At 39.8% G+C, this 26,203-nt stretch overlaps 2 protein-coding genes across 6 annotated transcripts in view; both read left to right on the top strand.

Annotated features, from left to right (window-relative positions):
• The window catches only part of SMG1 (SMG1 nonsense mediated mRNA decay associated PI3K related kinase), a 115,127-nt gene extending 103,038 nt beyond the window's left edge, over positions 1 to 12,089 (top strand). For all 4 annotated transcript variants that reach the window (XM_059693295.1, XM_059693293.1, XM_059693294.1 and 1 more), the window contains 8 exons: positions 33 to 185; positions 1,624 to 1,803; positions 2,688 to 2,915; positions 3,546 to 3,757; positions 3,913 to 4,019; positions 4,796 to 4,975; positions 5,057 to 5,163; positions 7,662 to 12,089. In XM_059693295.1, the coding sequence (XP_059549278.1) occupies positions 33 to 185; positions 1,624 to 1,803; positions 2,688 to 2,915; positions 3,546 to 3,757; positions 3,913 to 4,019; positions 4,796 to 4,975; positions 5,057 to 5,163; positions 7,662 to 7,739 (1,245 nt within the window). In that variant the 3' untranslated portion in view covers positions 7,740 to 12,089. The remainder of the gene's footprint in view (positions 1 to 32; positions 186 to 1,623; positions 1,804 to 2,687; positions 2,916 to 3,545; positions 3,758 to 3,912; positions 4,020 to 4,795; positions 4,976 to 5,056; positions 5,164 to 7,661) is intronic.
• A 3,068-nt stretch (positions 12,090 to 15,157) lies between these two features.
• Positions 15,158 to 25,383, top strand: ARL6IP1 (ADP ribosylation factor like GTPase 6 interacting protein 1). 2 transcript variants are annotated; one of them, XM_059693291.1, is made up of 6 exons: positions 15,158 to 15,309; positions 17,062 to 17,195; positions 17,653 to 17,772; positions 21,622 to 21,739; positions 23,237 to 23,321; positions 23,746 to 25,383. In XM_059693291.1, the coding sequence occupies exons 1-6, from the start codon at positions 15,274 to 15,276 to the stop codon at positions 23,862 to 23,864; spliced, it is 612 nt and encodes a 203-aa protein (XP_059549274.1). In that variant the 5' UTR covers positions 15,158 to 15,273; the 3' UTR covers positions 23,865 to 25,383. The 2 variants fall into 2 exon arrangements, with proteins under 2 accessions (XP_059549274.1, XP_059549275.1); XM_059693292.1 differs by lacking the exon at positions 17,653 to 17,772.
• Positions 25,384 to 26,203: the final 820 nt, after the last annotated feature.

The raw sequence follows: 26,203 nt of genomic DNA, 5'->3' as shown, positions 1-26,203 counted from the left end.
GTATTCACTGAGATTCTCCTGGCTTTTTATAGGAAAAACTAGCAGCACTTGAAGCAAGTATTGAACAGCGACTCAAGTGGGCGGGTGGTGCCAACCCTGCATTGGCACCTGTACTACAAGATTTTGAAGCAACAATAGCAGAAAGAAGAAATCTTGTCCTTAAGGAGAGCCAAAGAGCAAGTCAGGTATTGTGACTCATGTATGCCATCTTTGTTTCCAGTTGCAAGATTATGTAACTGATTGGAAGTTAAGTGTTGGATAACTAGGGGTATCTTGAGAGCTCTACCTCTAGTCAAAGCTCTGGGAAGAAAGACCAATAAAGGCTATGGGTGGGGGCAATATTCCTTAGGCTGAGCTCACAACCAGTTATTTCCCAGGACCCTTACTGGAAGTATCCCAGCAGCTTCTGTTGAAAAATAAAGAGTTTAATTCCACATTTATCTAAGGTGCTCTAAAGATTTGAATATTGTATTTTCCAGATGGCAATAAAATGTCTTAGTGTTCTGCCAGGGGTGGTGGATTAACTTTGTTGGGGTGGGGGGACAGAGAGGACCAAAAAACCCCCAACTTAATGTAATTTTCAATCAGATTCAAAATTAGATTAATATTGCATATACCCATCACCAAAATTTAAAAATTATCAATTTAAGGCCTACTTTAAAAAAATATATATATTTTTATTGATTTCAGAGAGAGAGGAATGGAAAGGGGGAGAGAGATAGAAACATTGAGATTGGCTGCCTCCTGCCCACCCCCTACTGGGATCAAGCCTGCAACTAGGCATGTGCCCTGACAGAATAGAACTGGTGACCTCTTGGTGCATGGGCCAACACTCAATTCACTAAACCACACCAACGAGGCTACTTAAGGCCTATTTTATTTCTTCTTTCTTTCTTTAAAAAGAAAAAAAGAAAAAGAGAATCATTGATTGGGTGCCTCTTGCACGCCCCCCACGGGGATTGATCTGGAAACCCGGGCATGTGGCCTGAATCAAAACATGATCTCCTGGTTCATAGGTTGATGCTAAACCACTGAGCCACACTAGCCGGGCTCCTCTCTATTTCTTACTACTCCCCCCCATCCCATAGTTAATGGAAATCCCACATATTTTATAATTTTATCTGTAAATATGTCAGTGTGTGTCTGTAAAGATAATAACTTTAAGAACACAATACTGTTATCTACCTTAAAAAATGTACTTAATATTTTCAAATATCTAGTTAGCATTTTGTGGTCTTCATTGTAGTTAGGAGTAGAAAGGGAACATTCCAAATTGAAATTTGGACATAGTACAAATTGCAGCTGAATATGATTAACAATTTTCTCTTGAAACAAATTTTTTTGTGTAAAAACAATCACGTAGGAGATACATATACTTAATTATACTTAGGTGCTTTGGGCCATCTTAAACCTAACTGAATCAACAACCAAAAATGTACACTTATTTACAGCCATAATTTATACGGATTAGGTCTGTGTTTCAGAAGAGTCATAATTCATACATTCTCAGAACCTATTTTGATCCTGAATTCTGGAAATTAATAGGTAGTGTTGTTTCATATCATTAATTGCATTTTCCCTCCCTTCTTGTGGTGGTTCCTTTCCTTTTTCGCCTCTTCACAGGTCACTTTCCTCTGCAGCAATATCATTCATTTTGAAAGTTTACGAACTAGAACTGCTGAAGCCTTAAACCTGGATGCTGCATTATTTGAACTAATCAAACGGTGTCAGCAAATGTGTTCATTTGCATCACAGTTTAACAGTTCGGTTTCTGAGTTAGAGCTTCGTTTATTACAGAGAGTGGTGAGTCTTGAATCTTGGTGGGAGTATAGAGACTTAGTACTTAAAATGATAAGGCTGAGTTAAACCCTCAAAAATTAATATATTCACTCAATTTACATTTATTGAATGTGTACTTTATATGTGATGTTTTGAGGGGATACAATGATGGTTGAGTCTTGTTCCTAGCCCTTAAGGAACTTATTTATACAAATAATACAGTGAATGAAAAAGTGGAAAGCATTCTCAGACTACTATGGAGGTTCAGAGGGTAGGAGAGAGATACTGTATAGCAAATGACTCAGATGCACTGACAATAGGGTAGCAAGCACGCAGTGCTGGTGAAAGATAAAAGCTGGACAGATGAGTTACGTACAGAAATACCAAGTTGATAAATTTGGTGTTTCTATTTTGTGGGGAGGCTTTAGGCTGTGTATCAGGACAGTCTAGATTGTTCGTTGGGTTTTTTGACTTTTTATTGTATTTTAGAGAGAGGGGAAGAGAGAGAAATATTGGTTCGTTGCTTCCTCTATGTATCCAGACCAGTGATCAAACCTGAAACTTTTTCAGTGTGTGGGATGACGCTCCAATCAACTGAGTCACAGCAGCCAGGGCCAGTTTCATTTTAAAGAGTGATTTGGGGTCCTGGATATGGATCATCTTGTTATTTCAGTTACATGTCTTAGATTTGAATAAACTTTGTTTATTCCCTGTATGATTATGCTGAAAAGTTAAAAATCTTAGCTTGTTTAAACTAGTATTTTCTGGGTAATTAATTCATAACTTGACAACTGAAGTTCTTTGTGTCAACTTGAGTTACTAATGCCTTTTGATGATGATGAAGAAGAAAAGAGTCTTATGTTATTCCAGCTGATACTTAAAATCAAACAAATGCATGTTCTGTTTAGGAAACTAGTCTTGAACATCCTATTGGCAGCTCTGAATGGCTTTTGTCAGCACACAAACAATTGACCCAGGATATGTCTGCTCAGAGAGCAATTCAGACAGAGAAAGAACAACAGATAGAAACGGTCTGTGAAACAATTCAGAATCTGGTTGATAATATAAAGACCGTGCTCACTGGCCATAATCGGCCACTTGGAGATGTCAAACACCTCCTGAAAGCAATGGCTAAGGTAAGACTAATAACATTAATATACAATCACTCCCCCCTTTTATAAAATTACATAGTGTTATTTATATAATATAAAAAACAATTTCTCTCAAGTCACATCTTTCAATTTGTATCTGAGTTAATTTGTGTTTTCATCAACTATTTTTTTTAAGCAGGTAGTAGTACCCTGATTTTGTACACTGAGAAAGTAAATGCTAAGGAAATTGATTCACCAAAGTAACATACTTTATAATATAGCTGAAACTTGAACTTAGTTTCAGAATGTTTAGGTCTCCAATTTCTCTTCCCACCATTACCTCCAAACTCCAAAGTTTGCCTTCAAAATGATTGAAATATTGTCTCTTCTTTCTAGTATCCTACATAATCTAAACAGTAAGGAAGCTGAGCCCTGAGAAAAGGCTAGATTAGTCATCATTATAAAACAATAAATCATTTGATTTTAGGATTTATTTTTACTTGGAATTTTTATGTTGTGCTAGAAACAAAATTCCTATTGAAAGGGCATCTTAAATGGCAATAAGCAGATTAAACACATTGATATTTGAAAAACAATGTTATTCAAAAGGTGCTGTCGAGAGTAATTACTGAAACAAAAACCATGTTTTCTTGATCATTAATAAATGGATTCTAGGATGAAGAAGCTGCTTTGGCAGATGGTGATGATGTTCCCTATGAGAACAGTGTTAGGCAGTTCTTGGGTGAATATAAATCATGGCAGGATAACATTCAGACGGTGCTGTTTACATTAGTCCAAGCTATGGGTCAGGTCCGAAGTCAAGAACATGTTGAAATGCTCCAGGAAATAACACCCACCCTGAAAGAACTGAAAACACAAAGTCAGAGGTAAGGACACCTTCTGACCTAAATGTAAAATGTAAAGTTTAAACCTCTGGTGTTTATTTAAGTTTTGTTTATTTAATTCATTTAATGTTCTTTGTCTTATATATAAGTAGTAATCTGATAAAGCATCCCATAAGCCATTTTCTTTTGTATTTCAGTATCTATAATAATTTAGTGAGTTTTGCATCACCTTTAATCACCGATGCAACAAATGAATGTTCAAGTCCAACATCATCTACTACATATCAGCCTTCTTTTGCTGCAGGTAGGACTTTCCTACTTCAAAAAACACCTGAATGTTGATCTGTTAATCTGTATATAGAAGCTAAGATATTTAACTGTACTGTAAGTTATAAGTTTCTAAAGGGCTTCCCTAAATTTTGCCTTATCTCAAACTGAACAAATTTTGGCTTAATTTTAAAAGTACTAATATAAAATAAATAAATAAAAAATAAAAGTACTAATATGAGAGTTTAAAAATATTTTGTGTTCAAATACCCTTTTATTCATTTATTTTATGATTATGAAACATATGCCTGTTAGGAAAATCTAGAAAAATTTGTATTTTGTTCTAATTAGAAGTAAAACGACTTTGTGTTTGTTCATTGACTTTTTTTGTATGTATGCATACACATACTCATAAATTGTTATCATTCTGTGAAGTAATTTTTATTGCCTTTTGTGATTGAATATTGATAATTTCCCTGTAGTTAAATAATCTTCTTTTGTAATGACTTAGTGGCCAAATTTATTTTTATTTTTTAGTGGCCATATTTAATATACCATTCTATATTAATCTTATTGGACAGTTAAGATATAGTATTTTGATGCCACAACAAGCTACAAATTTATATCTGGATGTCTAGCTATTTAGGCTGTTATTTTTAGGAGAACTACTTCTGTATCAAGGGATAAAGTCATCTGTTTTCAAGGCCGTACATTGTAGTTGGTGATTGAGAGAGTGTCCCCCTGCTGTCTTCTCTTTGTCCCCCTTCATTTTCTGTTTACATGTAAATTGAGCTACCAACTCTTTTCCTATAGCAGTCCGAAGCAACACTGGCCAGAAGACCCAGTCTGATGTCATGTCACAGAATGCTAGAAAGCTGATTCAGAAAAATCTTGCTACATCAGCAGATACTCCACCAAGCACCGTTCCTGGGACTGGCAAGAGTGTTGCTTGTAGTCCTAAAAAGGCCGTCAGAGACCCTAAAACTGGGAAAGGTAATTAGTTAGAATAACGATGCCTTACATATTCATACAAAGTGGTGGTTTGACTTACTTAATGTTTCCATTGCTTCATAGCTGTGCAAGAGAGAAACTCGTATGCAGTCAGTGTGTGGAAGAGAGTAAAAGCCAAGTTAGAGGGTCGAGATGTTGATCCAAATAGGAGGATGTCAGTTGCTGAACAGGTAGGTGACCATTTTTTAAAATTGAATTACACATTTTAATGCTGCCGAGACAGCAGAGGTTTTAATATCCCCTCACCATTATACTTGGGGCTTCATCAAGAAATTAGAAACGTAAATCTATTTTTAGGATTCAGAAGGTTTTGAATAACAACTCTGGAATTAACAAATATTCACCACTTTATTCTGACTCTACTTTGTTAGCAATTTATTTTCTCCCCAGCCCTCTTGTAACAGAAATTTAGCGTGTTGACTTGACCCTCCCTCTCTCTCCTCCAGAAAACAGTTAATTTGCACTTTAAAGAGGACTAACTGAAGGTTTCAAATGAACTGAGGCTGACATTTTGCGTGCAGGAATGCTATCTATAAGGTGTTCTTGGACATCAGTTTGTCTGAGGTCATCACTCTGAAATTTTCTCATTAGTGTTATTAAATTTTATATATGAAATTTGAAAATGAATTCTTTTCCCCTCAGCTGTTTCTTTTGGAAGTTTTCAAACCTACAGAAATGTAGGGATGCTCATAAACTCTACCTAGAACTGGGAAACCAGTTGTTAATGTTTTCCTGAGTCTGCTTCACAGTTTCTGTCTGTGGATGCAGACACAGTTTTTCAGAACGATTTGATAGTTGTAGATATTATAACACTTCATGTTTAAATACTTCAGCATATCTACTAAACAAACCATTGTAATATATAGCTACAATATAATTATATAACTACCAAATCAGGAAACAACAGTGATGTTATAACATTTCACTATTTCATCTTGATAACATTGACTTTTGTCTAATATTCAGTCCATATTCAGATTTCTTAGTTATCCCTAAATGTCCTCTGATTAAACCATCCCCACACTCCCATATAAGATCTAATCAAGGTTCAGCCTGTATTTTATGTGCTTTTCCTATTTTTAGTCTCTTTTAATGTCTAGAACAGTTCCCCAGCCTTTTTTTCTTTTGACATTGACATTTTTTATATGTCCACGCTATTTATTTTGCAGAATATGACTGTTTGTATTTGATTTTTTTTTCTTATAGTTAGATTCAGTATCACCATTTTGGCAGGAATGCTATGTCAGTGATGTGTCCTCAGAATTTCACATCTTTGACACAAGTTAGATCATTTGGTCAAGGGCAGTGCTCTCAATTCTCCATTACAGATGTAACTTTTTCTGTAAAAATTTGAGGCTTGAAAGTCTTACTTTCTAACTAGAGGCCCGGTGCACAAATTCGTGCACCATTGGGGCCCCTTAGTCTCGCCTGCGGGATGGGGCCAAAACCAGCTCTCTGACATCCCCTGAGGGGTCCCGAATTGCGAGAGGGCGCAGGCCAAGCCAAGGGACCCCACCGGTGCATGATCAGGCCAGGTAGGGACGTGGGAGGTTGGTTGGCCAGCTGGGGAGGGACCGCGGGAGGACTCCAGGGCATGTCCGGCCCATCTTGCTCAGTCCCGATTAGCTGACCCCAGCAGCAAGCTAACCTACCGGTTGGAGCATCTTCCCCCTGGTGGTCAGTGCATGTCATAGCGAGTGGTTGAGTAGCCTTAGCATATCATTAGCATATTACACTTTGGTTGAACAGACCACTGGACACTTAGCATATTAGGCTATTATTATATAGGATATTATATAGGATGTTTTGGCATCCATAATTCAGTTTCAACAGCAGGGAAGTTTTTTATTTTAAACACTGTCAAATCACTGTATAGGACCTGAGCTTGCACTATTCATGGTCAAGAGTCACTCTTTAGAAGCAATTTATCAAGTTTGTAAAAACCTGTGGACAATGTTCGTGGATAATAACCCTGGGTTATTATCTTTACTTCTGATTTTCTCATAGGTTAATGGGTTGTATGCTTTCATGACTGTCCCATCATAGCTCTCTGTTCATCTTTTAGAGGAGGCTTGGCTATTGTACTTTTTACTCTTGATAGTCATTTCATTTTGTATGAAAGTAAGTTAAGGGTTATAGGAATGGGGTAAGTATAGAGTTCTTTGCATACAATTTTTTCATAGGTTATGATTCAGCCATGTAGTGAGCATTTGCTATATAATTGGACCCTGATGGATGCTCTGGATATAGAGATGGTTGTATCTCTTATAATAAAAGAAAATTTAGCTGAGTCAGAATGTGGACATTGTTGAGCACCCAACTGTGTTCCAGAATCTGCTGGGCACTTTTTTACATAGCATCTAAGCATTTTCCCAGTGACTATACATGTTAATTCTAAGAGCAACTGTGGGGTCAGTGGGGCTCTCTCTTCATCTAAGGATTCATAAATTTCAGAGGGGTTGTGAGGTTCCCGACACCCATCTTTTAAGCTGTGCAATTATGAGGTAAGCTCTGCTTACTTAACCTCTTTTCCACAACAGCAACTATACTTCCTTTGGGTAATTAATTTGGGTGATTATAAACTTAATATTAAATAATTCATATTACTCATATATGAACCATGTCATGTCTTAAATGTCTTTAAATACTGTCCTGCCCATTTTTACAGGTTGACTATGTCATTAAGGAAGCAACTAATCTAGATAACTTGGCTCAGCTGTATGAAGGTTGGACAGCCTGGGTGTGAATGGCAAGACAGTAGATGAGTCTGGTTAAGCGAGGTCAGACGTCCACCAGAATCAACTCAGCCTCAGGCATCCAAAGCCACACCACAGTCGGTGGTGATGCAACTGGGGGCTTACTCTGAGGAAACCTAGGAAATCTCGGTGCGCAAGGAGGGGAATCCTGCAGGGCAGCTGCACTCAGGGATACGCCCAACACCATGGCCTGCCACCCTAGGGTCAAGGGTGAAGGAAAGAAAGCTCACCGCCTGAACACGGAGATTGTCTTTCTGCCTCAGAACAGCTGCAAATGTGTCAGGAGGTTAGCTGCAGAAAGAAATCGGGATGCTGCGGAGCACAGAGTGATTTGGAACTCCATTCCACCTGACCCTGTGTGTACAATCCAGGAAAAAACAAACCCCGCTCAGAAACAGAGAACTGGGGCCGCAAAGAAATCACAGCCAAGGAAGATTTGATGCATTCAGATTCTCGTGTAACACTTGTTGCTTGGCAACAGTACTGGTTGGGTTAACCAGTAAGTACAAAAAGGCTATGTGATATGAATTTCAGAAATGGACTGAAAATGGAGAGCTATGTAACAGATACACTACATGGGAAGAACTTACTTCTGAAATAAAAGGAAAAAACCCCACTCATCATCCTCCTCCCCAGACCCTACCACCTACCCATTCCCCTTTTACCTGATCTAGTAGATTAGACATCTTTCAAATTCACTTTTTGCTCAATCCTTCTATTTCATATACTTCCATCTTGATGCTGTTACACAACTTATATTTGGAGTGATAAACAGAAATTTCTTTAAAACCACTGATAACGTGGAAAATTCAAGGATTGTTTGAAGGTCTGATGATCACATATAAAATGTAATTCTGGTTAAGTCATTTCTGTGATTCTATCATGTACAGTTTCCAGAATTTTCACTGTGCATTCAAAAGTAATGAATCTAACAGACATTTGATTTCATGTACACTCCCCTTTGCTTATAGTGTGCATTTTTTGGAGGTCATTCAAATTTTCCCTCTTCTGTGATTGCTGTAGTTTCTTTCATAGAAAGTAGCTAAACCAATGTAATCTTTTTACCTTTTTAAAAACCAGGATAGAATACCTATTAGAGTTTTACATTGTTGATGACAGATTAAAAATAAAGTGATGTTCTCTTGAAGGTAGAGTGAAATGTTTTTTTAATTCAGTTTTCTCATTTGATACTTTTAATTTACAAGGTGTAAATTAGAAGTGCTTTAGTTTACCTGGTATTTTAGGACATGTACATGAAAACATCAGCAAAAGTGAGAACCACCAGTACCTTTTATTAAGTTCCATGAGTCTTTTTGCATAATTTTAATAGTTTGCTGTTTAGTAATACATTAATTATAGTGATTTCATGATCAAGTTAAATTGAGCATTGCATTTCAGTACTGACTTTGTAAACTCAATTGTTGATCCAAAATAAAATTCAGATTAGAATAGGATTCTTAAAATCACAACACGAAGAATACAGTTTAAAATCTTGAGTCTATTTTTCCTACATCCTAGAGATTAGAACTGTGATCACTTTCTAGTTGCCAATCCTCACAGATAAACTTGAGAACTATTAAGGAAAAATTCCACATAGCTCTGGCGTTTTCTGTATTCTGATTGCTGCATTAATCTATAATTACCCATTAGACTGCATTTCAGTATCAGTGCTTTTGTAATACTTCAACAGATAGAGCAAGAAAGGTGGTATTTTTAAAATACCCGTGTGTGTCTAATTGCAAGATTAAGGAACCTAGTGCATCAAATTTTATTCATTCTTTTTTAACCTTACTTTCTCAGTCAAAACAACCTATCTGGAATAATAATGCCATATTGTGTTTTGCACACTGCTTTATTTCCTTGAGGCTGTGGGAGCTATTGCATTCATCACTTGATTACCTCTGCTCCTCACGATTGACCAGCTTTTTCAGCAACATTGTCACAAGGAAAAATTTCCATCAAAATGATAAAACCAGTTCATACTAGTTTGTCCCTATAGGTAGTATTCAAAAATTTGCTTCCTCTTTGGCAAAGAAGATAAATGAAGTAGGTGAACTTTATCACCTGTGAATTTTTGGCTTCAGAGGTACCTGGCACCTTATCTGAGCAAAAATGAAACAGCTTTATAGCAAAAACATGTGCCTCTGGTAAATTATCCATCATTTTCATTTTTAAATAATCCCTCAGAGAATAGTGTGGCATATATATGTTTGGTTGTGGGCAGATATAACTGATGACTTCAAAGCTGCTCCTTACTGCACCCTGGACAAGACCCCAATCTCTACAGTTTGGCTTCCTCTGGGAAGTGATTCTGTAAGTACCAGTAGCCTTGCCATTTTAAACTGCTGTAAGAGAACTCAACAATTAGTTAATCAACAGTAAAAAGCCCTGGTGATAAAGGAGAATGAGAAGTCAGGGCTATATTTTGGGGATTGTCGTTTAACAATGTAAAGTTTAGAGTGCTGTGGTTATGAAGTCATACATTTTTAATGATACAGAATACCTCTGGAAAACCAGGGGTCTGCTCCTCTCTTTTTCTTTCTCGAATTCAGGGGGTACAGGATAACCTACAACCTATCATTCAAAGTACCCTTGGAAATTGAAGTTTCTTTGTTGTCTTTAATTTCCTAGAATTGCCTAAATGTTGATTTCTCTACAAAGCTGTGGAGGCTTAATGGTTTTATAGAGTGTATTTCTCTTTTACTGTTTCTTTGGTGTGTTTTAACAGTATTTCTGAGTTCTTAACAGTTGGCTAGGTGACAATAGATTTTGTCTTGACACTGTGGTGAGTTGTTTTTTGAGATATGTAAGATTTCTTTGAGAACTGATAATCAAGCTCTTGATCTGTTTCCTTAAATTATTTTTATTAAGAGCCCAAACCCAGGTTCAGGGTGAGGGTTTGTAATACAAAGAAAAACTTTCATCACTTCTGCCCTTAACACTTGCCTTTATTAACTAAGTTTAGTATGTAGTTTTTAAAATAATTGTCCAATGTTTGGTGTTTCTGCATTGTTTTGTGGTTATTCTTGATGTGTGAAATTTAGGGAAAGAGCCATTTAAAAAATGCCACGCAGGGCAATGCAAGTACAGCCAAATATTAGAGTTGATGTGCAATCTTAGGTTCTTTTAACTCTGGGGTATTATAGGCAGTACTTTAAACTGAAAAGTCTTCCTGGCCTATTTTCCTCCACATATTTGTGACTTCTCTGGGGGCTTACTTGTTTTGGCAGTAAGAAGCTGGTCCTTTTCTCCCAATTCTTTTCATATTAAAGAAAAACACCCTCAATTGGCCTGTTAGTCCTTTCATCTTACATCAGAAATCAGTGAATGCTTTTCCATTAGCACATTTAAATACCATTGTTTTACATAATATTAGATGCATATGAAATCAGTGACCTTCTGTATTCTTCCTGAGTTTGTAAAATGACAGTTCAAAGTTAGAACTACCCCACCCTCCCTTAAATCAAGGAGGTAGGATATAGTAATGTAAGGTTCACTTAAAGAAGATAGATGTTTTCATTATTTGAGTTATTAGATTTTTCCTATGGAGAAAAACTAGCATTACAAAGTTTCCCAAACATTGGGAAGGGGAAATTCACTGTTTTTTAACCCTTAAGGGTTTGCTGCACTTTTCTTTTTAGGCCTGGGTAACCATATCACCATGCCTTTCTTCCAAATGGGCAAATGGACTCGTAGAGCAACTTTCTAGGTTCAAGGGTTAATTGTACAACATGAGCTGTTTAGAGTCTTTTATTTTCTATGGGAATTAGACTGGGCTTAGTAGGGAAAAGCTGTTGGTTGTGCTAATGTAAAAATGTCATACAATTAGCTCTACTTTTGAAGACAGTAAACAAGGAATTGCATGTTGTTCTGAAATACAGACTTGTAGAATGTTTTCTTTCTTTAAAACAGGCTGATTTCCTCCCCCTCTTCTTTTTCTGATAGTCCCAGTTTCAGTTCCTATTTAAAGTTCTTGTGTCAGTTATTTTTCTGGTTTAAATTTCCACCTGTAATGTCAGTGGCAGCATCATACTTGTTAATTTACTTTACCCTTCTTATAAGAGCAAATTGAGTTGAACTGAATCTTCCTTGTCCTAGTAAACATTGTATAAAATGAAGTGGCTTCTCTGTACAAAAGGTTGTAATGCCTCCTGGTGGATATAATTTTGTGATTGTATTTAAGATTAAAAGTTGAACAAATCACACCAGCTTCCTGAAAATGTTCATAACGCATTGTTTGGAAAACAAAAATACATGCCTATTTTGTGCATATTTGCATTGCCATGGCAAAGATTGTATGAAATACATGTTTTTCAAAAAATAAAGGTTAAAAAGATGTAGCATTTAAGCTCTGAATTTATTGGTCAAAGTAGTTTCCAGAAAACTTAATTTTGCTATATGGGTAGCTATTTTTTTTAATAGTCTATTTTTATGATTTCAGAGAGGAAGGAAGAGGGAGAAATAGAAACATCAATTATGAGAATCTGCCGAAACCGGTTTGGCTCAGTGGATAGAGCGTCGGCCTGCGGACTCAAGGGTCCCAGGTTCGATTCCGGTCAAGGGCATGTACCTGGGTTGCGGGCACATCCCCAGTGGGAGGTGTGCAGGAGGCAGCTGATCGATGTTTCTCTCTCATCGATGTTTCTAGCTCTCTCTCTCCCTTCCTCTCTGTAAAAAATCAATAAAATATAAAAAAAAAATATGAGAATCACTGATCGGCTGCCTCCTGCACAGCCCCCCCCCCACTGGGGATGGAGCCCACAACCTGGGAAAGTGTCCTGACCTGAAATTGAAAGGTGACCTCCTGGTTCATAGGTCCATGCTCAACCACTGAGCGCACCAGCCAGGCAGGTTGCTTTTTTAAAAGCATGAATACCTCTAGAAATTAAATTTTTTCTCCCCTCAAAGTTCTATAGTATTTTTGAACAGCAGTGGAAATTTTACTTCAGTGGGAAAGTTCTTATCAAGAAACTGTTAAGCTTAATTTTGTCAATATTTAAAAACGAATCTATAGCCTAGCTGGTTTGGCGCAGTGGTAAGAATCAGCCCGTGGACTGAAGGGTTGCAGCAGGTTCCATTCGGTCAAAGGCAAGTACCTGGGCTGCAAGTACCCTGGCCCTGGTTGTGGGGGCATGGGAGGCAAACCAATTGATGTCTGTCTCACAAAGATGTTTCTGTCTTCCCCCTCCACTCTAAAAAATCGACTGAAAAAATATCCTCAGGTGAGGATTAACAAAAAAATTCTCACACACAAAACAACATGGACATGTACATTCCCTGGGACATGAAAACCTGAAGGAAAATTTAAATGTCTGGCTTGTTTTATCCTCTGGAAGTCAGACTGCATTTGTTGCCGCTAGATAGTGTTAGCTGTTTAGTCATCTGGCATGTTTTGAAAGATCACATCCTGTTTTTGCAGTACAAAAACAAAGCTCAAAAGAAAGCTACACTAAGGGTAGGTGTTTTGTTTTTTAAGCCGTTGGTAAAGTTGGAAGACCTTACAGCAGTGCTCTTGGGCTGTGAAGTGGCAAACAGCTCTGGGAGCACATCCCTCCAGGAGCAAAACACTCCGTGAAGAACCTGTTGCTGCTTGAGCTGCTCCCATTTTTTTCACCTACACAATTTCACAAGTGGGTGTTTAAAAGTCGTCTTTCTTAAGCTGTACATAGGGAAATGGGTGAAAACCAGAAGTAGCTACTCTAGTAGGCGGGTTTCTTGTTTTTAGAAATGTCACTTTTTAAAGCTAATAACTGGCCTCTCGTTTGGAAGTGGGTGTTACAGTGCCTCTAGCAAAATTTTGCACTTGGTGCTCGATATAATTATTGAGACTAATTATTGTCTGCTGACTTTCTTTTGAAGAGGGAGGGGAGGCCCTGGCTCTCAAACTTCAGCTTTAAAATCTCCCAAAATGGGCTCTCTCGATCAGCTCGGTGCACCTTACCTACATTTCCCATTTTCCACCCAATAATAGTCCCCAAAGTAGCGCTTTATTAAAGAGTCCCTTTCCCTTGCAAAGGCTTCCCTCCCACCCCGTCAAGTGTTTATATCTGAGCCAGATGATTTTCAAAGATCCTACCCTTTCTTGAAATACATAATGCTTCTGTCCGCCTGGCTTTCTGTGATCCGTCGCTATATTCTCTCACAGTTCTTTATGCCTTCTCTGAACTTTTAAAAAAGAACCTGGTAGTTGTAGACCTATATGTTTTAAAACATTTAAATTCCATAGCATAGTACAGAATAAAAGGATAAAAAGCTGTACGTTAAACGCTCGGTAAGATTTCCTAAAACAGACATCCGACCAGGTCAACATTTGGTATGAGTTTGTTTGAAGGATGAAAGGCAGAGCGCTTGTTAGTTCATTTTGAAATCCGGGAGAGAAAGAAGTGCCTCAAAAGTTCACCTAGTTCCTAAATTGCTTAAGAATCCCACGGTTCTCAACCTGTGGGTCGCCTAAGACCATCCTGCATATCAGATCTTTACATTACGATTCATAACAGTAGCAACATGACAGTTATGAAGTAGCAACGAAAATCTCATGGTTGGGTCACAACATGAGGAACTGTATTGAAAGGGCCCGAAGGTTGAGACCCGCTGGCTTACGAGGTTTCCGTCTCCCCGTAGCACGGTTTCTACTGTAAGGAAGGTTGTCAAAACCAGCCCTTTCGGAGAGGGAGGTCGCAGTTCCGTAACAAGTGCCCCACAACGACCCCATAAGCCAGCTTTACAACGCGGTGCATTTTCCACGAGTTCTCTAAGCCCAGATGACCTCTCCCCTCCCTTACCAAGCGAAAGCCCTTTTGCTATGGAAGGAACAATGCAGAAATCTACATCAACAGCTCAAAACTTCAGTGGTGGGCAGGGCCCCCGCGTCACAAGCCTGGGCTAAACGGCTCACGGGCTTGGCCGGGGGCGGGAGCAGGGCCGCGCAGGCAGGGCCGCCTGGGGGCGTGGCAAGAGGACCGGCCGGGGTGGGAAGAGGGGCCCGGCCAGTCCGCCCTCGCCTCCCCCCCGCATTGTCCGAGGTTAGGGAGACATGCCGGATCCTGCCCTCCGCCTGACGCTTGCGCGGCTTCTTTCTTCGAGAACTACATTTCCGTCTCCTTAGCTGCTCTGAGGTTCAGCAGAAGGTCCGAGACAACCCGTGGCGGCCAATCCTGGGGCTCCAGAGGCCCGGCGTAGGCAGGAGCCGTTCAACCGCTTCCCGAAGACCTGCGTGGGGCCGCGCACACCTCCTGGGCGCTGATTGGCCACCTTGTGGCCCCGCCCCCTCGGCCCTGCAACGCCTCGCTCTCCTTTGACCTCGATTTCAAGCCAAGCGCTGGGCAGCGGTTGGTCCGGCTCCCCTGAAGCTTGGGTTCGACGTGCCCAATGAGGAACGAGCTTCGCGGGGGCTGTCGGGAAAGGCCGCCGGCCTATATAAGGAGTTTGCTGGGCGTGTCGTCGCGCCGGGGTCGCCTTGCGGTTCTTGGACCGGGGCTGGTGGGGAGGTTGCCTTGGGCTCGCTGAAGCGGCACCTGGGAGACGATGGCGGAGGGAGATAATCGCAGCACCAACTTGCTGGTGAGTGCCGGCGTTCGTCACCCGGGAAACGGGCGGAGCTGCGGCACGTCGGTGGGCTCGACCCGGCGGTGCTGCGGCCTCGTGTTTATCACCCGCGGCGGCCCGGCCCTCTCCCGGATTCCTGGCGCTGGCGACGGGCTTGTTGGGTAGCTTCTGCTTCGGTGTCTAGTCCCCCGGGGGAGGGGGGAGGAGGGCGCGCGATCAGACCTCGCGAATACGGGTTGAGGAAGAAGGGGGGCTGTGGCAAGAGGGCCGCGAGGGGCCTGTCGAGCGCTGTTGGGACTTAGGCCCCAGTTGTATGGCATCTCCCCGCTTTGATCTTAACCGGGACGCCCCTTGGTTCCGTTTCCCCATGCTTGGGCAATGGGTGGAGGGTCAAAGGGCTGTGGCTGAACATTTCTGTTAGCGCTGGCAGAGCTGAAAACGGCCGAGAGGCAGCGAGTTCACCTAGAGAAAGAAGTTGGTGGGAGGGGATCCAGCTGGCAGGACAATGGGAGGGGAGGTCCAGGCGTTTGTCTGGAATTTGTACGTCTGGGGGTCGCAGAACGATTTCAGAATAAGCAGAGGTCCGAAGGAACTGGCGTGAGGTCGCATCCCAGGCGGACAAATGTGAACTCACTGTGGATTTCACAGAACGCTCTGGTCAAAAACGAGAGAAACCGGTGCATGTTCTCTGTTCCCTTTTCCCAGGGAAAGGCAGGCCACACACCACACCACAGTGACTAGAAGGAGCAAATAATTTAATTTTTGGCTTTTGATTTTCCAATAGCCCAGGTGCTGTAAAGGATTAAGAGACTTTGCCAGGGTAGTTTGTGTTCTAATAGCCCAGGTGCTGTAAGGGAGTAAGACTTTGCAGGGTAGTTTGTGTGTGCACTTGTTTTTAGAAATGCATACACACACACACACCTCCCTCTACCTACCTTACCTACCTACCTACCTACCTCTATAGTCAGCCCCTGCCAGGTTCCTTTTAAGAGGATTGATCAAAGCACAGAGTTGAAATGACAGGTCCTGGACTGGAGCTCAAACACTCCTTCCAGCAGAACAGTGTAACTTGAAGGAGAGAATGTTTTGCCACTTCACATTAGCTCATCCTAGAAGTTGACTTGTCAGATTTTCAGAGAAATTTGAAGTCTAACCAAAATGTCTTCATAAGTTTAAGAAGCACTGTAGAAGGTGTATACATTTATAATTTGGTAAAAGCAGTTTTCCTTATTTGTGCAAATGATGTCAACATCTAAATGATTCCATTACACAAAGAGCTACTTGAGAATTTTATTGAGCGCTGTTCAGGGAGAGGCTGCTATCCTAATGGACTTAGAAGTTGGGGTTTAAATCAATGAAATGACAAAACAGCAAATCAATTCTAACCACCTGAAATGAGCGAATAGAAAGATCTATTTTTATACTGTGGGTACTGTGCTTGGTAGTGCATGACTTTGGGAAAGTTGGTTAATCATTCTTTAATGTAAAATGGGTCTTAATTATCCCTACCTTATGTGAAGAGTAGCCCAGTTCTTAGACTTGGAAAAGTGACCATTAAATTATTTTTTTTCTCTCCACTGATTTTTGTCATTGGCACCAAAATTTTAGAGTTGTTTTTTTCTTTTAGAAACTAATTTGTTTAAAATAGTGATTTGGTTTACAGCTGTTTTATATATTTGATGTCTTAGAAGAGTTTAATTCTCTAGGATTAATTCTCAGGAATGTTGAGAGTAGTAAATGATGGCTTTAAATATTGGTTGTATATAGGCTGCAGAGACTGCAAGTCTGGAAGAGCAGCTGCAAGGATGGGGAGAGGTGATGCTGATGGCCGATAAAGTCCTCCGATGGGAAAGAGCCTGGTTTCCGCCTGCCATCATGGGTGTGGTTTCCTTGGTGTTTCTGTAAGTGAGCGATTCAATTCCTTAAGCTTGTGTTTGTTATTAATAAGGGATCAGGAACTACACAGCTTCCATTCTGGAAGCATCTTAAGTCTTTTGTAATGCATAATCTGTAAAGAATGCCTTTTCTTAGTGCAGCTTGCCCAGTTTTTAGAACTTGTAGTACTTTGTGAACTCAGTAACATAATGCAGTTGAATAAATCAGTGATTCTCAAACTGTTTGGCCTTAGAACCCTTTACACTCCGTCACAGTATTGAAGACCATAGAGAGCCTTATTCTCTTGGTATTTACATCGCAGCTAGAATGTCATCATTTCATGAAGCTTCCAGAAAACCACTTGTGAGAAAATTAAATAAAAAGGGCAAATAACATCTGAGAACCAGAGGAATAAGTGCATAAACATCTTCACTTAGGAAAAGTGACTGTTTTTCTAACCTTTATTAATTTTTTTTTAAACAGGAATATCTATTATCTAGATCCATCTGTTCTATCCGGTGTTTCCTGTTTTGTTATGTTTTTGTGCTTGGCTGACTACCTTGTTCCCATCCTGGCGCCTAGAATTTTTGGCTCCAATAAATGGTAAGTGGCTTGATAATTTGGCATTCAAATTTCTAAGAAATTACCCTGTTGGCTGTGATTAGTATTCTGTAACTAATCACAGAGAAGTAGCTAACCATCAGATACCTAGGGGTTAGATTTATTGCTTTTATATGAAGAGGGTTTTTTTTAGCTCATTCATTTATAAATCATTAATTTCTAGTACTTATATAGCTCCACTAGAGGCCCAGTGCATGAAATTCGTGCACAGGTAGGGTCCCTAGGCCTGGCTGGCGATCAGGGCTGATCTGTGGGGGGACCGGCGGGGTGATCGGGGCCCCAGCTCTCACCCGCCTTAGCTGGCCTGGTGCCACCCCTGCCACTGCTGCTGGTTGGGGCCTGTGGGCTGGGGGCAGCTCCTGCATTGAGCATCTGCCCCATGGTGGTCAGTGCGCATCATAGTGACCAGTCATTCCTCCGGTCATTCTGCTGTTCGGTCAATTTGCATATTAGGTTTTATGTAGATAGGTAGGTCTTTTTGTGGTCTGACATTTATTTTGACTTTCTTTGTAGACTTTTTTATTGAAGTGAGAGGGTTTTTTTTTAGGTAAATATTGTACTTAAAATATTTTATCAAGAATTGTAGAACTCAAGAGCTTTCCATGAAATTAATATCTTTACATTTTATATTTGTTTCCATTGATATTTAAGATAGTATATTAACTTCACAAGTTATTTTTGAATGAATACACAAACAGTAACTGGTAGATTTTGTCCATTCATTTAGCAACTATTGAATGTCTACTTTTATGTTAGGCACTGTTCTGGGTGCTATGAAATATTTTGATTTTTAAGATTGGTCTTGTGTTTAAGGTTGAGATGTTGAGGCAGTGCAGTGGTAGTTAGCTTAATGACTAGCAATTATTTCAGAGTAAGTTCAAGTTGTATATACAAGTGGGTTGTTAATTTCATTTATACCATTCTTTGAATTAGTCATGTACTGAGTTCTCAAGATATATATAGTTAAGTGGCTAGGGATCATATTAAAGAATTTCAACTTCTCTCTTCTCTGTAATGTTCAGTTCTCACTTTTTAAAAAATATATATTTTTATTGATTTCAGAGAGGAAGGGAGAGGGAGAGAGAAACATAAATGATGAGAAAATCATCGGTCGCCCTTGACCGGAATCAAACCTGGGACCCTTCAGTCCACAGGTCAATGCTCTTTCCACTGAGCTAACCAGCTAGGGCCAATTCTCACTTTTGACTGAAATAATGAGCAAAACTAGACATTGGAATATATTTTTTCTTCCTAGCTGCTATTCTCCTTCAGTTGTTTATTTAAATTTGATTAGTAGCCTACTTGTGCCTTTAGCTTTTTGTTCCCCTGGTAATGGCAAATTATTAAATAACTAGAAGCCCGGTGCACGAAATTCATGCACTGGGTGGGGGGTGAGAGTAGGGGTGTCCCTCAGCCCAGCCTGCACCTTCTCCAATCTGGGATCCCTCTCTCAATCTGGGACTGCTGGCTCCCACTGCTCGCCTGGCTTCCTGCCTGATCATCCCCTAACCACTCCCCTGCCAGCCTGATTGATGCCTAACTGCTCCCCTGCTGTTCTGATTGCCCCCACTCTGCCCTCTCCTGCAGGCCCTGTCCCCCCTCAACTGCCCTCCCCTGCTGGCCTGATCACCCCCAACTGCCCTCCCCTGCCAGCCATCTTTGAGGGCGTGGCAGTCAATTAGCATATTCCCTCCTTATTGGCTGTGGGCGCTGCCATCTTTGCGACTGTGTGAGGGTCAAATAGCATATTCCCTCTTTGTTAGATAGGATTCTTAAAAGGAAGAATTTTAAATGTAAGCCTTTGGATCTTTGAGAAAAATTGAGACATTGTTGAGAAAGTTTGCTTAAGTTATGGAATAATTAATTATGTTTATTTAAAGATGTTTTCCATAGCATTATGGATGAATATTAGGAAGTGTCCTTTGAATTGAATTGTTTTTCACATTCAGTAATGAATTATGCTGCTATGTTTTGGGCAAGTTTGTAATAATGCTGTATAAAAATTTAACAAGTGGAATCAGCTTCTGACCTTGACTTTATCAGCCAGCGGGCATTTTAATCTGCTAATTCATAATTCTGGGAGGAAAGTTTTCAGAAATAAACACTGAGTTTCATGGTAAATCAGTTCGTGGCTCTCCCTTATCAACAGAGCAGTTTTGTTGTTTGTTCTTTATGGGGAAGTAAGGATACTGTTACATGGCCACAATCCAGCCTTGACCATGGGCAACATATAAGGTCGAAATTGTTTACAAGAAGTTCCAGGGCTCAGCAGAAATCCTCTTACTGTATCTCTTACTGCAGTTTCACAGGGATGAGAACTGGAGGAGAGAAGATAATACATCCCCCAGCTTAGGGCCTGCTTTTTTGTTGTTGTTAATCCTCACCTGAGGATATTTTCTGTTGCTTTTTAGAGAGAGTGAAAGAGAGGGAGGGAGAGGAAGAGAGAGAGAGAGAGAGAGAGAGAGAGAGAGAGAGAGAGAGAGAGAGAGAGAGAGAGAACATCCATGTAAGTGACACACATCGACTGATTGCCTCCTGCATGTGCCCCCTAATAGAGCCAGGGATTGAACCTGCAACCCAGATACATACTCAACCAGGAAATTGAACCCAAGACCCTTTGGTGTGCGGGCTCTAACCACTGAGAAACACCAGCCAGGGCAGATCTGCTTTTTAATAGCAGCCATTGTATCTGTAATAACAAAGACAGTACAATGGCAATTTTTTGTTTTGTTTTTGTTAATTCTCACCTGAGGATATTTTTCCATTGATTTTTAGAGAGACTGCAAGGGAGAGGGAGAGACAAAGAGAGAAACATTGATATGAGAGAGACACATTGATTGGTTGCCTCCCACACAAGCCCTGACCAGGGATTGAGCCTGCAACCAAGGTCCATGCCCTTGACTAGAATTGAACCCAGGACCCTTCATTCCTTGGGCTGACGCTCTAGTCACTGAGCCAAACTGGCTAGGGCTGAAAATTTTACATTAGAAATTAAAAAGGGCTTTCTTGGAGGATCTTTCTGTATTTTTACTGCTGTTTTGTTTATGATTATATTATCCCCCAGTGGGACTAAACTTATATTTGAGTTGTGTGTTGCCACCTTGGCATCAAATGTATGAAGCCCAGTTGAAGGTATTATGCTGTGAATGCTAGTAGTTACTGTCTCACTGAAAAGTTCTCAAATACAGTTGTTTGGTAGAAACTTCACATCTTCCTCAAAATAGTGGGACACTGGTGGGCTACAGCCTAGGAGTCACTGGGATCTGGAAAATAATAAAGGAATAACCCTAGCCAGTTTGGCTCAGTGCATACAACATCGGCCTGCGGACTGAAGGGTCCCAGGTTTGATTCCGATCAAGGGCACATGCCTGGGTTGCAGGCTTGGTCCCCAATGGGGAGCATGCAGGAGGCAGCCGATCAATGATTCTCTCTCATCATTGTTGCTTCTATCTCTCTCTCCCTCTCCCTTCCTCTCAGAAATCAATAAAAATATTTTTTAAAAAATAAAGGAATAGAGAAATTAATTTGCACTATAGGCCGTGATTTCTGCACAGCCTATAGTAGTTTGAGTCTGTCATTAACCAAATGTGGCTTTAGAACCGTAGAGTACCATTACTTTGTACATGCACACGTATAAGTATGTTTATGTAAAAACTTATTCCTGTGCTATCAGTATCAGAGGTGTTTTAATGGTACAAAAACTTTTCACCTTTATAAGTAATGGTGAATCATTGTTTTCTATATAGATTTTCTTTAGAAGATAGCTTTTTTGGTGTATTTCTGTTTACTGTAGAGATATGCTTATAGTGAAGGGAGAAATCCTTTTTCTAGGACCACTGAGCAGCAGCAAAGATTCCATGAAATTTGCAGCAATCTAGTAAAAACTCGTCGCAGAACTGTGGGCTGGTGGAAACGCCTCTTCACACTGAAGGAAGAAAAGCCGAAAATGGTACTTTTTTTGTTTTGATTTATTCAAGTAAAGCAAAATTTTAAGGTTGAGTCAATTTTTACTTCAGTGTAATATAATGATAGCCTTTTTGTTTGAATAGTTATAGTTTGATATTTATCATCCATTGCTTTAATTTCTTTTGAGTGTATTCATAAATTCATATCTGTATTAGACTGAGTCACTAGAAGTTAAAATTACATTTAATTTGTATTCTAGTAGAGAGAAATCTTTCTCTTTTTTTCTACTGAAATAAAGTAAGAGACATATACTTAGAAAGCATTTATTTTCTATTTTTAAAATTTATTTATTGAGCCCTGGCCAGTTTTGCTCAGTGGATAGAGTGTCTGCCTGTGGACTGGAGGATCCTTGGTTCAATTCCAGTTAAGGGCACATTCCCAGGTTGCGGGCTCAATCCCCAGTAGGGAGCATGCTGTGGATGGCCAATAAATGATTCTCATCATTAATGCTTCTATCTCTCCCATTCCCTTCATCTCTGAAATCAATAAAAATATATTAAAAAAAAAAAAAACCCCTAGCTGATTTGGCTCAGTGGATAGAGCATCAGCCTGTGGACTGAAAGGTCCTTAGGTTCGATTCCAGTCCAGGTTGCTGGCTCGATCCCCAGTGGGGGGCGTGCAGGAGGCAGCTGATCAATGATTCTCTTTCATCATTGATGTTTCTATCTCCTCTCCCTTCCTCTCTGAAATCTATATATATATATATACAAAGAAAAAGGATATGATTTCTTTAAAAAAGAGGTAATGGATGTTAACCTACAAAAAATTTATTGATTTGAGAGAGGAACATGGATTTGTTGTTTCAATTATTTATGCATTCATTGGTTGACTCTTGTATATGCTCTGACAGGGGATTAAACCCACAACCTTGGAGTATCAGCATGACACTCTAACCAACTGAGTACCTAGCCAGGGCTAGCATTTTTTTTCCTAATTCAACTTACTACGTGAAGTTATTAATTGTAAAAGTTGTATCATTTATATTATAAACTATGTAATTTAAATATAGAATTACAATAGTTCTATGATGGATCCAAATTCTATAAAGCGGGGCCTAATTGAGTTTTCTATGTTTTTTGTTTTGTGTTTTTTTTTTATGTGTGTGGGGGGGGGTTTGTTTGTTTGTTTTTTAATGTTTTTATTGATTTCAGAGAGGAAGGGAGAATGAGATAGCAACATCAGTGATGAGAGAGAATCATTGACCGGCTGCCTCCTGCATACCTGTCCTGCACTGGGGATCGAGCCTGCAACCCAGACATGTGCCCTGACTGGGAATCGAATCATGACTTCCTGGTTCCTAGGTTGACGCTCAACTACTGAGCCATGCTGGCAGGGCTCTATGGGTTTTATATACTATAGATAGATACCAAGCATTTTTAAAGAAAAGTGGTAATAAAAACTGAATCATTTTCCAACCTTTAAAACGACTTTCTTAGTCTGTTTCTAGGAGTTAATACATTCTTATTATTTTCTTTATTAGTACTTCATGACCATGATCATTTCTCTTGCTGCGGTTGCTTGGGTGGGACAGCAGGTCCACAACCTTCTTCTCACCTACCTGATAGGTAAGTCTTTGAGGGCACAGGCGCATTCTGGCCAACGAAGTCTAAGGAACTTAAACAAACATGTGTGTGCTTACCAAGTTTAAGGCACTGATCAAGGGACTGTGGGAGTCCAGAAAGATATCTAAAACCCAGGTCCTTGTTTGTAGGAAGTTTGTGGTCTTGCAGGAAGTTAAGACAAAGAACATAATAACCAGGTAGAAAGAAATGTACAGGAGGTAAAAATAAGCAGTGTGTGTCATCTGAGATTGGGAGGTATGATGGTTGAAGTTTCTGGGATATGAATATCAACAGAAGTAATGGATTTCATATTGCTTCCTCCCATTAGAATGCCTAATAGTCTGGGAAACTATCTTCTCTAGAATGTATTAACATTTAGGAAGTGAATTATTGCCTTCCTAACTTTGTTTGTTTGTTTATTTTTAAGTGACTTTCTTACTGTTGCTTCCTGGACTAAACCAACATGGAATCATTTCGAAGTACATTGGAATGGCTAAAAGGGAGATGAACAAGCTTCTTAAGCAAAAAGAAAAGAAAAACGAGTAACGCATCTTCTTTATTCAGTGTGATTAATGGAGTATACATTGTGGGTGGGAACAGTTTCTGTTACCTGGATACTAAAGTGTTACAGAAGTAGCTCTTTGCTCTCACGCATTCTGCCCTTAGTTACTAGAAATTCAGACTTGCCACACAAGGCTTTATACAGAGTCTTCATGTCAAGTGTATCTGGGTGCATTCTCATCAATTGGCCTTATATGGACAACTCATGAATACAGCTTGTTTTGATTTTTCTCATACAGGGTTGATTACTTATAGGCAGCTTCCTTTAAAATAATTTAGTGATGAACTTCAATCTTTAGTACAGTTAAATTACTTTGGATAATTGTTCAAGTTGATCTTTGCTTTAGCTAGATATAAGGTGTAGTGGTCTGTGGCTATAGGAAACTGGTTGTACCGTCTCCTTCCCAGTCTGCTTAAAAAAATGTCCAGCTTCAAGAATATAGAGACCAAGTTTACCACTTCAGTGAAGAGACCAATTCTGTTTCTATACCATGGAGAAGCACCCTCATGAAATACAATGAAACTAATTTCATGCCCTAGTATGTATTGGTTTCTCCGTTGTGCAAAACTGAGCAGCTGATCCTCCGAAATGGGGAACCTGGCAGTTTTAGAGCTCTTGTCCCGTTGCACTTAGCTTTCAAGTTAGTAGGTCCCAAAGGTTTTTTAATAGCAGGCTTCCAAAAGCTTGAATTTAGGATTTTTAGCATACTTTAGTTTCAGATTTTCAGCTGTCTAAAACTAAAGTACATAGAGATGAAGACTTGTGCCTATGACTTTTACTCTAAGACCAGCTAATAAAGGACAAAAGTCTTCTTCCTGTGTTTCATCAAGATTCAGTAGAAAATAATTTTCTCCCACTCATTTTTCAATTCTCATTTTATGGTATTGTTGGCTGCTTGGTCCCCATAGATTTGCTCTAGGAGGTGGTGACTATGCTGGCATCTGACTGTTTTTCCTAGATATTTCTCTAAAGATTATAAGGGCTGTTGGTGAGAGCAAACTTGTGTACATGATAGATGGCCTTAGGTCTATAGCGATGTTCTAACTCTTGGAAAGCGTTTCAGAATCATTTTCCCTCTCAGTAGCTAGATATTTAGAGTAGTTGAAATCTGTGGAATGAACCTTTTAAGGGCCGAAAATGTGACATATTTGGGAACAATTCTTTAACTCTGATTAACTAGCTGTAATATAGTTCTGTGAATTTATTGCACTGATGCTGTAAAACCTGGATCTTGTGGTATATCTGTCCCTACATAAGTGTTGTTTTCTCCCCTTCAATATTGCTGTCAACAGTGGCACCCATGTAGCATATGTTTGAGTTTTATGTTTCATACTACAAGCTACCTTAATTTACATGTGTTTCCTCATTGTAAATAAGCCTGTCTTCTTACCTGGATTTTTTGTGTGTATACATGTTCTACCAACTACTTTTGTGATTTTAATTCTGTATTACTTCTTCTACTTCGTTTTGTGAAAAGGGGAAAAATAAAAGCTGGTATCCCTTTTTGTGTCCTGTTTCTTTCTACCTTAGCCAGTACAATATTTACTTGAGTGGATTTATGGATCTGATTAATGTACTATCTTGTGTGATCAATACATGCCTGTAAGGTACTCTTTAAGAACAAAATAAAAGGTTTAAATGTATTCATTCAGCAAACATCCAGGCAAAATGCTAGATGTAAAAGGAAATGAATAAGTGATAACCAAAGATGATGTGTGAGAAGCCAACCAGGGAGAACAGGCAGGGAACAATGCAGGCTCAAGGGAGAGTGCCTGCCATGGGCACCTCTGTACCCCAGGGTACACAAGGTGCTCAGTAAGTAAGTGGTGGGTGACTTGTATGTACTTTAAACTTTTTTTTTTTTTTACATTAGAGCTCAAATTGGATGTTTTATCATTGGACCTCACTGTCTACTTAGTGTATCCTGGGAACAGATTCAATCAAATTACATTCTGAGGCCTACATCCACCCCCTACACATACGCAAAAAATGTATGGTTCCTTCTTTGGAGCCTCTTGGGGATTTGTTGTAATTCCAAACAGGGAGGTCTCAACACAAAATCACCATCGTTGGTTGCCTGATACTTGGAAATGCTGTATTTATACCATGCAGTTGTGATTACATCTCAGGCTGGCCAGTCACACCGGCTGGCTTCCTTCCCACGCCAGTCTGGCTACGCCTGTGCCAGTTATGACCACAGCAAAAGTCCCGTTTTGACACTTCCTTTGGCATTACCTCCAGTGGTGGTCCTATCATCCCAAATTCACAAAATGTCGAGACTGCTAAAAAGAGTAAAGATTTGGTAGTTTCTAGGTCAGGTGCT

Source organism: Myotis daubentonii, chromosome 4 (assembly GCF_963259705.1).
Source record: "Myotis daubentonii chromosome 4, mMyoDau2.1, whole genome shotgun sequence".
Lineage (NCBI taxonomy): Eukaryota > Metazoa > Chordata > Mammalia > Chiroptera > Vespertilionidae > Myotis > Myotis daubentonii.
This window is presented reverse-complemented; position numbering and strand designations above follow the sequence as displayed.

Coding starts and splice junctions, on each gene's coding strand:
- ARL6IP1 (XM_059693291.1), top strand. CDS start 15,274: ATGGCGGAGGGAGATAATCGCAGCACCAACTTGCTG. Junction 15,310..17,061: donor ATCGCAGCACCAACTTGCTG/GTGAGTGCCGGC, acceptor GGTTGTATATAG/GCTGCAGAGACTGCAAGTCT. Junction 17,773..21,621: donor ATTTTTGGCTCCAATAAATG/GTAAGTGGCTTG, acceptor TCCTTTTTCTAG/GACCACTGAGCAGCAGCAAA.